Raw genomic sequence first — 13401 nt, 5'->3', positions numbered from 1 at the left:
CCCATCTTTCAGAGTAGCTATCTCTTCTCCCAAGAAAGAAGGTGGAAGACCTCCTGTGAACAGTGCTTGGGTGACTGACCAGAGAAGGAAGAAGGCTGAGAGATCTTTGAAGAAGGTAACCTTCATTTTCCTGTTATTGAATGTTGCTCTGTGGTTTTATGAGTATTGACATGAAAAAAAAACTAACTTAAATCTACATTGTTTTCTTTACAGAGTGCACTTGGTGGTACCCCTGGACCAAACAGTATTGGTTCCAAGAAGTTCCCTCAGGAACAGCAGCAGAGGATGCAGTAGCAGACTCAATACATTCAAGGTTCAAGCAACACAGCTGCCACAGCCTCTGGACCAGTTCCTTCATCTTCCACAACAGCTGCAACAACTGGAAGACCACCAAGAGCCAAGCTGCATGTTATTAGACCTAGTTCCTAGACAGAAAGTTCCTCCTATTTTGTTTGTCTTAGATGATAAGTGAACAATATTTTGATGTAAACATATGAAATTTGAATGGCCTTGTGACAATGTTTATGGCTGTAATTTGGATGGCATTGTTACATGTTTAGATATGAATTTGACAAAACCAAGTGTTCAATGCAAAACAAGTCTTTTTATTAAAAAACCAACTATTTTATTTCAATCCACAGAAGCATTATAGTAGCATTACAATAGACCTTCATCTCCCACTTAAACCATTTTTAGAATTACAATACAACCCAATACTAAAAATACAGAACACATAACAACAACAACAAACATGAGCTTGTTGTCAGAATTCCCATTGCTGCTCATCATATTCTTTCTGTCACCACTGAGGACCTTGCATTTCATTTTCAAATTGTCAACCTCATTAAGCAAACACCTTCTTTGGCCTGTCAGATCATCAACCTCCCTCTTCAATGAGTTTATTTCACCCTTCATCAATTTTTTGTCAAGGAGAAGTTGGTTGATCACATCTCTCTGCCACTCAGATCCATCATCAATGTCTACCCATTCAAAACACTTGCATCCCCTACTTTTAGTGACTGGGTCATAGAACTTGCATGCCTTGAATTTCCTCCCTGGATTGTCCCTTGTCCAAGATGTCAGTTTAGAAAGAGGCAATCCACAATTGCACTTCTTCTGGTTTGTGGGAGATGAGTTATTCCAGGACATCTTCCTACCTGCAAGTACAACAACAAAAGTCTATTTCAGCAACCTATTCCATTACACAACATAATTTACACATCTATTTCAACCACACCTAGTCATTGTTGTGGTTGCCCTCCATAATGAGGATAACCAGGGGGTGGCCATGTCCCATTCTGTTTCATCCTGTACTCCAAGATACAATCAGCCAAGAAGCCAGGGTCATCTGTGCTCCCAACAAATATGGTATACATGTCCATATTAGGTAACCTCCTAACCATCTTGAACACATCACCATCATCCTCTAAATTCCTATACTTCCCTCTATAAAAATATGAAATGTGGGGTGCATAATGTCAATTGATCCTTCTACAGGATCTTCCATTTCACGAATTCTATCTTCAACTTCTATAGCTGTATCCAACAAGTTGCTTTTGCCTACTTCATATTCAATGTCAACAACAACACTCAGATACTTAAATCTGAAAACCACCTTATTCTCCTCCATTTCTGCCACAACAATTCCAACAACAACTAATCATATAACAAGCTCAAAACAAAAACAGCAATTATCCAAACAATCAAAACAATAAGTCAACAAATTAATACCAAACTCAATTACAGCAAAGCTAATTAACAAACAATCATAGAAACCCCAATTGAATAATACCACGAACCCTAATTGTTGAAATAACACAACTAATTCGCACTTGGAACAACAACCATAACTAACTTATCCCCCAATTTTCCCCAATCAAGTGCAAAAAGAACCCTAATTCACTACTCCCCCAATTTTTCCCCATTTTCATTTTCAGATAAACCCTAAATTTTTATAAGCCAAGGATATTACCTGAATCGCAAATCACCTTCAGGAAGCTTCTGCACTTAAGGGGAAGCGTTTCTTGCGAAATTTGGGGAAAAATTGCAGACGAAAATGATTTTACGCTATGGAGAGGAGTGTAATGGGGAAAAATCGGGGAAGCAATGAGTTCTAAACAAAAAAATAGCCGTTACTAGCCGTTATGTAGGGTCCACAATATAATTTTTCACCGGAAAATCAAATTGGGTGGTAATCTGAGTATTTTTTTTTTAGTGGGTGGTATTTTAAAATATTTTTTTTTTTGGGTGGTTATGTCGAAATACGCATATTTTGTGGGTGGTAATTTGCAAATTTTCCAAAAAAAAAAAGTCCGAATTAAAGCGCCAACTCCTCCAGTCCCACTGTCCCAGTACAACTTCCAGGTAGCCATTGAAGAGGGTAGTTGATTATCAATTTATCATCATAACCAATATTATCTCACTAAATCTCTTTTTCTCTCTCCTAAATTCCAAAAATGGAGGCCATTGTTGTCCGAAAACTCGGTGATCCATCAACCGCCAATCTCTCCGACGAAAATTCCCCGATTTTCTTGTCGAATAACGAACCATTGCCGGAGCTCAAATCTCCGACGGAAATTAGGGTTAGGGTTAGGGCTACGAGCTTGAATTACGCCAATTACCTTCAGGTTCTTGGGAAATACCAGGAGAAAGCTCCCCTTCCTTTCATTCCTGGCTCTGATTACTCTGGGGTTGTTGATGCTGTTGGTCCTCGAGTTTCTAAATTCAGGGTTGGTGATCGAGTTTGCTCGGTTGCTAATCTGGGTTCGTTTGCCCAGTTTGTTGTCGACGAGGAGTCCAAATTGTATGTCGATTACTCCCTCCGTCTTTAATTGTCATTTTGATCTGATTTATACTTAAAGAAAAAATATATATAGTCATCTGGGATATTGTTAGAATCTGTTAATGTTTAATTTCCAAAATATCAATGTTTAATATTGGAAATCAAAATGGTTAAGTTCAGAAAATGAATAGGTGTACAGTACTAATGTGAATGAATTGGGGTCGTTTGGTAGTTTTTTGTTTGGTCGGGGTTTTTAGTAATGGAATCTCATACCAAAGGGGTTCTAACTTTCCCTCATACCCATGGAATCTCATACCCACCCCTCCCCCTAGGATTCACAATCCATTCTATTAATGAAGAATAGAATCCATTCCAACGATAAAACCAGACAACGTTGGACTAGTATGGGTTTTAGAATCCATACCTCTCTAGTATGAGGTTCCATTCTAACTCGATGAACCAAACACCCCTAAGTGCTTTGAAATAGCCTGACTTTATCTCATTTCCTTTCAAATTGTTGATTTGAAGTGTTAGAGTGGAATTGGGTGCTTTGTCATTGATAGAGTGCTTGCTGATTTTGATGTTCAAGTTGTAGGAATGCTGGAATGGAGAGTTTTGTAATAATTTAGCTCATGAATTAAGACTATAGCTAAGAGGTCTGTAGGATATCACTACACGTTATACGTGAGCACAATGAGTTTTACCTCTCTTTTTCTTTGATGATATAAGTATTGGTAAAGGAGCATAGATTGGATTGGAGAGGTATGATATTTGATGTTTCGGTTTGATGCTTATATAATGGTTCTTTTCTTGGGTTGTAATTCAGCATACTTAAGGGATTTGAATGAAGAGAGGTGAAATGGGAGGGGCTAGAAGGAATTATAGGTCAAAGTGAAACCTTTATCTTGTTTCGGGGGTTTACCTGGAAGAGGAATTGCTCTGAAAATCAGTGGACATTTTTTTGGGCGCAAACCTTGACTTCATATGTAGTGTTGAATTTAGAGTAATGTTTATCAACTAATGATGCAAAGTAGTATAACAAAAGTGTGTAACATATATATATCCGACTGGAGGGGCTTTTATGTGTATTACACTTTACGCATTTGTTTTTTTGCATCTTGATAGATTTTTCACTCCTATCTTTTGGATAACTATCATGTTGGAATCCTAATGCATAGTTTCTTATAGCGCTTGTTTTCCTCCATATGCATAATTGGTTCGTAAGGTTTAAAGTACCAGAGGGGTGTGATCTGGTTGCTGCAGCTGCACTTCCTGTGGCATTTGGGACTTCACATGTTGGTCTTGTTCATCGAGCCCAACTTAAAAGTGGTCAGGTATTGCCTTTTTTTTTTTTTTTTTTTTTTTTTTTTTTTTTTTTTTTTTTTTTTTTTTTTGCTTCTACTTCACCTCATCTCCTTCAGTCGTCTGGATGGGACATGTTTTAATGTGCTTATTATTGGCGATGGGAATATTGTAGGTTTTACTGGTGCTTGGTGCAGCAGGAGGAGTTGGTGTTTCAGCAGTTCAGATAGGAAAGGTCTGTGGTGCCATTGTCATAGCAGCTGCGAGGTAGTTGTTTAAGTGAGTATTTAAGGCAGTTTGGAAGGTCTTGAATGTGATGAATTTTATAATTTGCTTTTTATATTGAACTTTAGGGGGCCTGAGAAGGTGCAATTTTTGACGTCATTAGGCGCTGACCATGTTGTTGACATAAGCCAAGATAATGTTATTACAAGTGTAAAGGAGTTTTTGAAGGCTAGGAAGCTCAAAGGGGTTGATGTCTTATATGATCCAGTTGGTGGAAAGCTAACGAAGGATGCCATGAAAGTGTTAAACTGGGGGGCTAACATTTTGGTCATTGGATTTGCCAGTGGAGAAGTTCCTGTCATTCCTGCAAACATAGCTCTGGTAAAGGTACTGTTCTCAATTACACTTGAATTAGGGTATTCGGGTGAAAGTCCTATGCTCTTTTGAGATTAGAATTCTTACTTACTGCATATATTCTAATGTGTTCTTGGCTCCATTCATCATATGTCAATGCGCTACCTGTTTTTATGACTCTTAAACAGTTGAACTCAGTCTTTTTGGGCATGACATGTTGTTATTTCTTCTGATACTTTTACTGATCTTTCATGTCTGCTTTCTATCAGAATTGGACTATACATGGACTTTACTGGGGAAGCTACAGAATCCATTGTCCAAGTGTCCTTGAATATTCACTCCAGGAGCTGCTCTCATGGCTAGCCAGGGGCACGATTTCCATCTATATTTCTCATACGTACAGTCCTGCAGAGGTCAGTGGATTAGTACATACTAGTTTAGCTCCCGTGCGATGCATGATATAATAAAAAGAATTTATAATCGTGTACATTTTCAAGTCATATTATCACTCAAAATATGTAAAATCTTTGTATTAACATAAACAAAACTACAAAAATTAAAACAATATAATAAAAAAAAAAAATCATGTCTACAAGAAAATTTAGTGGATTTTGTAATTAGATGGAGTATAGGGTTAATATTTGCTTTCCTTAAGATTAGCTATATGTAACTTCAGATAATGTACCGTATAAAACTACTTTGTAGTCAATATTAGCTTTTCTAAAAAAAAAGAATTAAAGAAAATTATAAAAATAAAGAAAATTGGAAGAGAAAAAAAAAGTTTAGGCGGGAAAAATTTGAAGGAGAAGCTGACACGTGTACAATTTGGAAAAATGAATGATGTCAGCGGTTGTTATTTTAGTATTAATTATAGATGTTCTAGATGCTAGCTATACCAATATAATATATCTACAACTCTACTTCTTGGAGGAATTTATAATATTATATATAATATATACCCATATAATATAATATATCCCAATCATAGTTATAGACATGAAATCTATGCTTGTCTTAGTTTTAAAGGGCGCAAGGCGCAAACAGTCCTTGGAGCCTAGGCGCAAGGTGAAGGCGCGCGTCTTTTCTAGGTGACGCGCACTTTATTCATATAGAAAAGAAATAATAATTTCTATTAAATAAGTGTAAAAATGAAATTATGAGAAAAGGTGAAAGGGTCATGTGATCAATAAGAATAATTCTTCAAATCGAATTATAGGATATGGCATTTCTCTCTCCACTAGAATTGAAGGAAACCTGTCCATAACAAAGTCTCATGTTATATTTTAGGAAAAATAAACTTACACAATAGCTATCGATGCTTTACAAGGCGCAAGAAGCAGCCTAGAAAAAAGCGCAAAGGCGCGAGCCTTTTGTAGGTCTTTGAGCCTCAAAGAGCTAAGGCGCCAACTCTCGAGCCTCACTATGCCTTGCGCCTAGGCGCGCTTTTTAAAACTAAGATGCTTGTAGCCCAGTAAAAAATTATTAGGTTTTCATAACTATTTCATTCAAATGATTTTTTGTGAATCTGTAGAATTTTTCTCTGCTGTGACCTAAACTGGTTAGTGGTTAGATTGGTTACTGTTCATAATAGGACCTCTTTCCTAACTATGCAAATCATAGCTAGGTGGTGGTCCTTGTAAGAAATCAACAAATTCTATCTAGAAATCAGTTTAATGTAGTGTCATGGGATGCTCATCTTTCTGTGACAAAGTTAGTTGTGATTAAGAATATTTCTTTGGGCTTATGGCTCAAGCACCTGACACGTGATTTTGGAATTTTCCCCCCTCTGATGTCATACACTCCTACTTGACTATGTGTACTTTATTTCATAAGAGGCGAAAGGCCTGTATGATAATGTATATTGATGGAGAAATAGTGGGTGATACAAATGATACTGGTTGGTGCTCTTAGTTTTGGTTTTGGTTGGGGGGGGGGGATACAAATGATAGTGGTTGGTGCTAGGCATGGTCTATAAATTCTTATGTTTATTTACATAGTAGTTAGTCATGAGGGTGATGCCCATCATAATACTCAAAAATACCACAACCTCAGCATCGGGAAAGCACAGAAAAGACCCAAAATACCACAAATTATACAATGGCAAAGACCCAAGTCAAGAACTCACACACTCAGGTTGGAGTGTAAGGAGACAATTGCAAAACATAGTACAGGGCTAGCAACTCATCCAACAAAAGATCCATAATTACAATGGAGAAAATAAAGTCTTTTTTATAGAATCACAAAATTGATACTAGGCTAGCTAATTGGCAGATGCAGGAGGATGGCGCAACTGCTGGAAGTTGGCTGTTGAGGGTTAGGGAGAACTTCTCTATATTACTTTATGCATTCAATTCAGTCATAGCAGAGGTTAAGGATATGCAATTTTTTTCCTCCATTCCTTGTAATTTGTCTACTTAAATAACTTTTCTTATATTGTAAGGTCTGTCTCTGAATATACCACAATATTACTTACTACAGAGTATGTTCTAATACCAATTGAATGTTCAACAATTGCTTTATTTTTTTGAAAGCCAAAAACAAGGAATGGAGGGAGTCTCAACTTTAGACATTTAGTTAATCCCTTTCCCTACCAAGGGTTCTCGTGTTTGCATCATGCTTTCCCGTGCTTTACACTATTACTGTTTTACCGGCTAAACTTAGGACTTCTAATGAAAATTCTCTAGCAAGTATCTTACAGGATGCTGGTCAAATTTTTATTGGCTTTTGGTGTAGATTTGTCTTTTGTTTTGCACTTTGAAACATCTTATATTCTAATTTTGTCCAACAGGCTAACCTTGCATTTGCTGCCATCAAAGATAGAAAATCAATTGGTAAGGTTCTTATTACCTTCGATGATCAGAAGGCTGCAAGAGCTAAGCTTTAGGCTCAATGCGTTTCACAGACGGACTATCAAGCATAGCAGCAAAATTTGTTTATAGCTGTAGACCAGAGTTGTTTTCTCAATAAAATCCTGTAAAAAAATTGTACTGTAATACATAATTACATATGCTTATTATGACTTAGATGTCTGTACTATTGCTGAGAAGCCTGAGATAGCTGCAGTTTGTCATGTTAGGCATATTGCATATGACTCGGTACATTTTATGCAACCGTATTACAGATGATTAGATAGCTGTAAGCCTGTAAGTGATGTTCTTTATGCTTCTGACTAAGGTTTAACTTATGAAACTATTATCAAATAAATTTACAGCTATTACTCCCTCTGCTTTCAACTAATTGCAGTAGTAAAGGATGCATAAACTATATCAATCAGTAATAATATAACTGTTTTCATTAGGTAACTTAATAATACCAACTAGTATGTAGATCAATGGTATACAAAAAAAGTAACACTTTCTCTCATCTCTCTTCTTGTTGTTCACTTTTCTTAATTTTGTGACAATAGTTGTTATAAAACGAGACAACCTCCTCTTCCAAGTAAGTAGTTCCAATCCAATAAATATTGATATCAATGTCTTCATGTATTCATATCACATGACATTATTCTTCCCTTGTTTTTGTTCTTTTCTCTTGTTTGCCCATTTTCAAAATAAATAAAGTAAATCAAATTCAAAATTATGGTGTAATTGTGTATCCCTTTATTTTGGATATGACTTTTTTCTTTTTACTTATTAGGAGTTAATATTTCTACCGCTTCAAATTAATTGCAACGCAGTTTTTTTTCATCTTTCATCTCAATATTGTTGTCACAAATATGGTGGACACAATTTTCTTAGGCGCATAGGAAGAAGTGTACTTTTCACTTTTATTCGTGACTTTTTTCTTCAATGAAGTTATGTAAGTAATTAGTATGTAGATTGCACTTACCAAATAAGGGAATGTGGCAAAAAATTGATATGGACTGAATTGAAATTCCCGGCAATTAATTGGAGATGAGTACTCTCCAACTTATAACCTAGATAAATGAAAGAAATAGTAAATCAAGTGACATAAGTTAAAATAATCGGTTAAAACACCAAATAATGATTGTTGATTGGTAAAATCATTGTTGTTGATTGTGTAATCATAGTTTTTGACAGAGTATATATTTTGTGTAGGTGATGATGTTGTTACAAAGATGTCAACCTAATTGGACATGTATGGAAAGGAGAGCACCTTCTAACCATAATGTTGGAGCATTGGAGGTTCAATCCCCACTAGTGACAATTTGGGGGTGGGATTCCCTTACCTTCCCCTACTCTCCCAAATTGTCTGGCCTGTTAACCCGAGCCAAGTTGACTCGTGAGGGGTATCAGCCCGATAAGGACCTTCATCTTACCTAAAAAAAAAATTGTACATGTATGGGACCCACATTAAATGAGCATTTAAATTGGTGTATAAAGAACTGCAAAGACAATGATTCATAAGAAATTCAATCATAGATCTGACATTAACTAAGCTAGTTGACAATTTTTAATAAGAAGCAATCATTGTCCCATTAAAAAAAGGAAAATGATAAACATAGCCCTTAGAGCTATGTATAAGAAGCTAAAAAAGAAATATTTAGGCTAAAGTAACATTAATTACACCGATTTGCGCGTGATTTTGTCATGAATTTCCAACTTAATTTCATTTTAGGAAGTATATAAAAAAAAAGCAATTATTGATATTACTGGGAAAATGTCATAGTGATTACAAAACTTCTTGCGTACAACCGGCTTACACTAACCTTAATGTAAGGCCTGATTCACACAAGCCAATTAGAGTATAAATAGCGCTCAAAGAGAAATCATAGCCGCATGCAAAACATCGTCTTCTTCTTCTCTCAAATTCTCTGCAAAACATCATTGGATTCCCTAATTCACAAATTATTACAATCTCAAAAACAAATTCAAGCTCCAATTTCAAACGATCTGCAAATTTCAGAAGAAATTGAAGTTGATTCTGTAATTGATGTTGATTTAAACAACGATTCTATGCAACAAACCCTAAATTGCAGGCAATGTGGTAATAATATTGACCTAAATTGCGAAATCAATGACAATGCAATACATCAAAACCTCAATTCAGGTACGTAATTTTGTATATGAATTTGTACAAATTTACCAAAAATAGGTAAACTGGTGATTGAATGAATTACGATCAATGCAGATTCATATGAGAGTAGAGTTTATCTCGATGAAGAACAAATCTCAGCTGATGAAGTGCAAATCTCGGTGGATGAAGAGCAAATCTCAGAGGATGAAGATTCAACTTCTGAAGGTAACATTAAGCTTTTGAACAGTTGTGGAATTGTTCAAATTGAAGTTTCTGTTTAATATTGAAAAGTACAAGTAAAATTGAAATTGCATACTTAGCTTGTTTAATTTATAGTGTAACTTTAAGAAATAGAAGTGTAACTTCAAGAAATATAAGTGTAACTTTAAGAAATATAAGTGTTGTTTTGTTTATGGCTTAAAAGTTATAGTTATTATTGTTAAAGTTACATAATATGGCTTAGAAGTTATATTATATAATTTAATAAAATAGTGAAATTAGTGATAACACTGCCAAAGTTACCTGATATAGCTTAAAAGTTACTGTATTAGTGAATTATAGTTACACTTTTTTCATAAAACTTAAATCTACTATACTGTTTAAATTGCAGTCATTGAAACCAATATTGATGTTGGGAGAACACTATTAGGCATCAGAACAAAAACCTTAGAAGAAATGCATGAGATTTACAAAAAACATGCATCAATTGTAGGATTTTCAGTAAGGAAACATACAGGTATGACTAGGGATAAAACTGAAAAAGTTATTGTGGAGAAATACTATGTTTGTTGTGCACAAGGTAAAACAAACACTGGGGAAAGAGAACAAAAAAATAGAAGCAATTGTGGAGAATGTAGAAAAGAAAAGGAAAAGAAAACCAAGGCAAGTTCCTATCACAAGAACAGATTGTAGAGCTTGTATAAGAGTCAAGATGAATTAGGATGGATTGTTTGAAGTAGTACAGCATGTTTTGGTACATAATCATGAACTCACAAGATAACAATGGCACTATCTTCATCGATCTGAAAGAGAGATGACAGAAGAAAAGGGATAAGTAATAGAAAACTTGCAAAAGTTAGGACTTTCAACTATGGACTCATATCGAGCTATGTGCAATGAAGCTGGAGGTGAAGAAAACTTGAGACACACAAAGAAAGACCATCTGAATTATTGGACAAGGTTGAAAATGAAAAATATTGAAGGTGGTGATGCACAAGCAATCTCTAAAATAATGTACCAGGAACTTGCTAATGATCCTGAATTTTTCTTTAGATTTAGATTGAATAAAGAAGGCAAGTTGAGAGCACTATTTTGGAGAGACTCGATGATGAGAGAAGATTATAGTATTTATGGAGATGTTGTAGTGTTTGATACTACATATAGGACAAATAGATACAATTTGATATGTGCTCTTATTGTTGGAATTAATAACCATTGGAAAAATTGCATGTTTGGGTGTGCTTTTATTGGAGATGAGAAAATTGAATCATTTGTATGGCTTCTTGAGACATTCAAAAAGTCAATGGGAGGGAAATGCCCAATCTCAATCTTCACAGACCAAGATCAAGCAATGTGCTCTGCAATACAAAAGGTAACATTTAAAGATATACATAAAGGTGTTAAAGTTACCTTGTTTCTATTGAGTAGTTACCTTTTTTTTCTAAAAATATATCTGATTATAATTCAGGTCTTTCCAGAGGTCAGACATAGATTATGTATATGACATTTGGAACAAAATGCTGTGACAAGATTTGGATCATTGAAACGAGACAAGGATTTTAAGAGAACATTCTCCTACTGTTTGAAACGATGTGTAACTGAAGTTGAGTTTGAAGCTGTATGGAACTCAATGATTGAGAAGTATAATTTACAAGAAGATAGTTGGTTCCAAAGAATTTATGATCTAAAAGAAAAGTGGTGTCCAGCTCTAAGCAAAGACTTCTTCTCAGCTGGTATCCTCTCTTCCCAACGAAGTGAAAGTACTAATCATGCAATTGGGTTTAGAGCAAATAGATCAACAAGCTTGACTGAATTCTATAGCATTTTCAAAGCTTGTATACAGCGTTGGAGAAGCACGGAAAAACATGATGAGTTCTTGTGTAGTAAATCAACTGCATCATCAGCAATACCATTATCTGGTTTGCTGAAACATGCATCAGAAATCTACACTTTGTCTTTATTCACATATTTTGAAGAAAAATTTGGGTATTCCATTGCAACTACCATAAAATTGCTTTGGCAAAATGGTAGTACCTTGTTCTATATAGTGGCAATTGAAAGTGAAACCTGGTCGCAACAAAAGGTCACTTTTGAATCTGACAGCAACCAAGTTAAATGCACTTGCAAGAACTTTGAAGCTTCTGGATGGTTATGCTACCACTGCATCAGAATATTACACTTACATTCAGTGATGAGAATACCATATCAGTATATGAAGAAGAGATGGACAATGTTTCGGGGTTTTCTGATGTCCTGCGGGAGAGTTACAATTCCGAGACTAGAACCGGACGCCTGTACCTGCAAAATAAACGGATGCTCCGGATGATTGGAGATCCGCCTCCGACGGTCAAGTTAGTACTTGATTAAGGAGTAATTAATGCGGAAATTAAAGTGATTGGGTCTCTCTAGGTGAGAGTGTTTAATGTGTGTAATCTGCGTAATCTCCCTTAATGAGGATTAAGGGAGGTATTTATAACCTCAGGAAACGTGCCAATCTAGGTTTAGGTTAACCTTGGGCTGATTGGGCTTCCCTCGGAAGTTGGGCCTAGGTGGCCGAATTCTCCATTAGGCATGGAGTATGCCACGTGTCATGACATAATAGGTCCAAGGCGGACGAATAAGCGTGTGCCACGTGGCAAACCCTGAGAGGTCCAACTGGGGAACACTTGGCAGGACCTGATTGGCCCACGTGGCGCATTCCGATTGGTGGGAGCAAAATCCCCTAATCATTTGCCCCTCACAGGTGGCACGTGACTGGTCACGTGTTACCTGTGACAGGTGTCGCCCTGTAACAGGCGACGACCTGCACTCGGCGAGAGGCCGAGAGATTCTCCCGCCAAAATTTTGAATTATGGAAGTGACCCTTCGCCTATATAAAGGAGTGTTGACTTCGGTCATTTTCACACTTGAAAACTTTGTGAGAGAACATTCAGACCCCTGAACTTGCTCTGACATTTTGGATCCTTTCTGCCTACCGCCTGCTCTGACAAGCCGACTGCAAAGGATTTTCAGAACTTCATCAATCGTCACTCGTTCAGGTAACCGTCGGTTCTCTTACTCTTAATTTTCTCTTTACTTTATTCTTTTTTGAAATGGCACCACGGAAGCACACGACACGACCTAGGTTAGTGATCAGCCGGTCACCGGGGACGGCTGAATCTAGGACTAGGAGTGCCGCCTGCCCTTTTCTGGACCCATCTTTGCCCTTTATACAAAGTCCGACTGTATCTGTGTTTATGCAGAGCATGATGGCCAGAACAAAAAAGACTGCCAGGATCTCAAACTCAGACGGCTCCTCCCACAGGGTGCCGATTAGTGAAACATCTGACCAGGCGCCAGATGTGGAAGTGAAACAAAGCGGCTTGAAAGCCGGCAGTTCTGAGGGAGGAGTCAAAGTGACCCCTTCCCATTTTACAGTTGACAATTCTACATTCTCTCCAGCTCCTTTTAAAGGAGAAGAGGCAGGCCCCTCCGGGAGAGGGGAGGAGTCGTCCTCTTCGGACTCGTTAGAGGACGGATCCGAGTCTAGCTCTTCTGGCCAT

General features: G+C 36.7%; 2 protein-coding genes across 3 annotated transcripts; both read left to right on the top strand.

Moving 5' to 3' along the window:
- Nucleotides 1–2124: 2124 nt before the first annotated feature.
- LOC110727086 (quinone oxidoreductase-like protein 2 homolog) lies at nt 2125–7884 on the top strand. Of its 2 annotated transcripts, none has more exons than XM_021906626.1 (6): nt 2125–2803; nt 4008–4116; nt 4260–4351; nt 4438–4690; nt 4933–5076; nt 7452–7884. In XM_021906626.1, exons 1-6 carry the CDS (start codon nt 2457–2459, stop codon nt 7545–7547), a joined length of 1041 nt encoding a protein of 346 aa, XP_021762318.1. In that variant the 5' UTR covers nt 2125–2456; the 3' UTR covers nt 7548–7884. The 2 variants fall into 2 exon arrangements, with proteins under 2 accessions (XP_021762318.1, XP_021762317.1); XM_021906625.1 differs by having other exon boundaries at nt 2134–2803; nt 4438–4696.
- A 2846-nt stretch (nt 7885–10730) lies between these two features.
- On the top strand, nt 10731–12051 carry LOC110727026 (protein FAR1-RELATED SEQUENCE 5-like). Its single transcript, XM_021906560.1, has 3 exons — nt 10731–11272; nt 11390–11845; nt 11943–12051. Exons 1-3 carry the CDS (start codon nt 10731–10733, stop codon nt 12049–12051), a joined length of 1107 nt encoding a protein of 368 aa, XP_021762252.1.
- Nucleotides 12052–13401: the final 1350 nt, after the last annotated feature.

The sequence above is a fragment of the Chenopodium quinoa genome, unplaced genomic scaffold (genome assembly GCF_001683475.1).
Source record: "Chenopodium quinoa cultivar QQ74 unplaced genomic scaffold, ASM168347v1, whole genome shotgun sequence".
Lineage (NCBI taxonomy): Eukaryota > Viridiplantae > Streptophyta > Magnoliopsida > Caryophyllales > Amaranthaceae > Chenopodium > Chenopodium quinoa.
The sequence above is the reverse complement of the archived record's forward strand: the minus strand, read 5'-3'. Positions and strand labels throughout refer to the sequence as shown.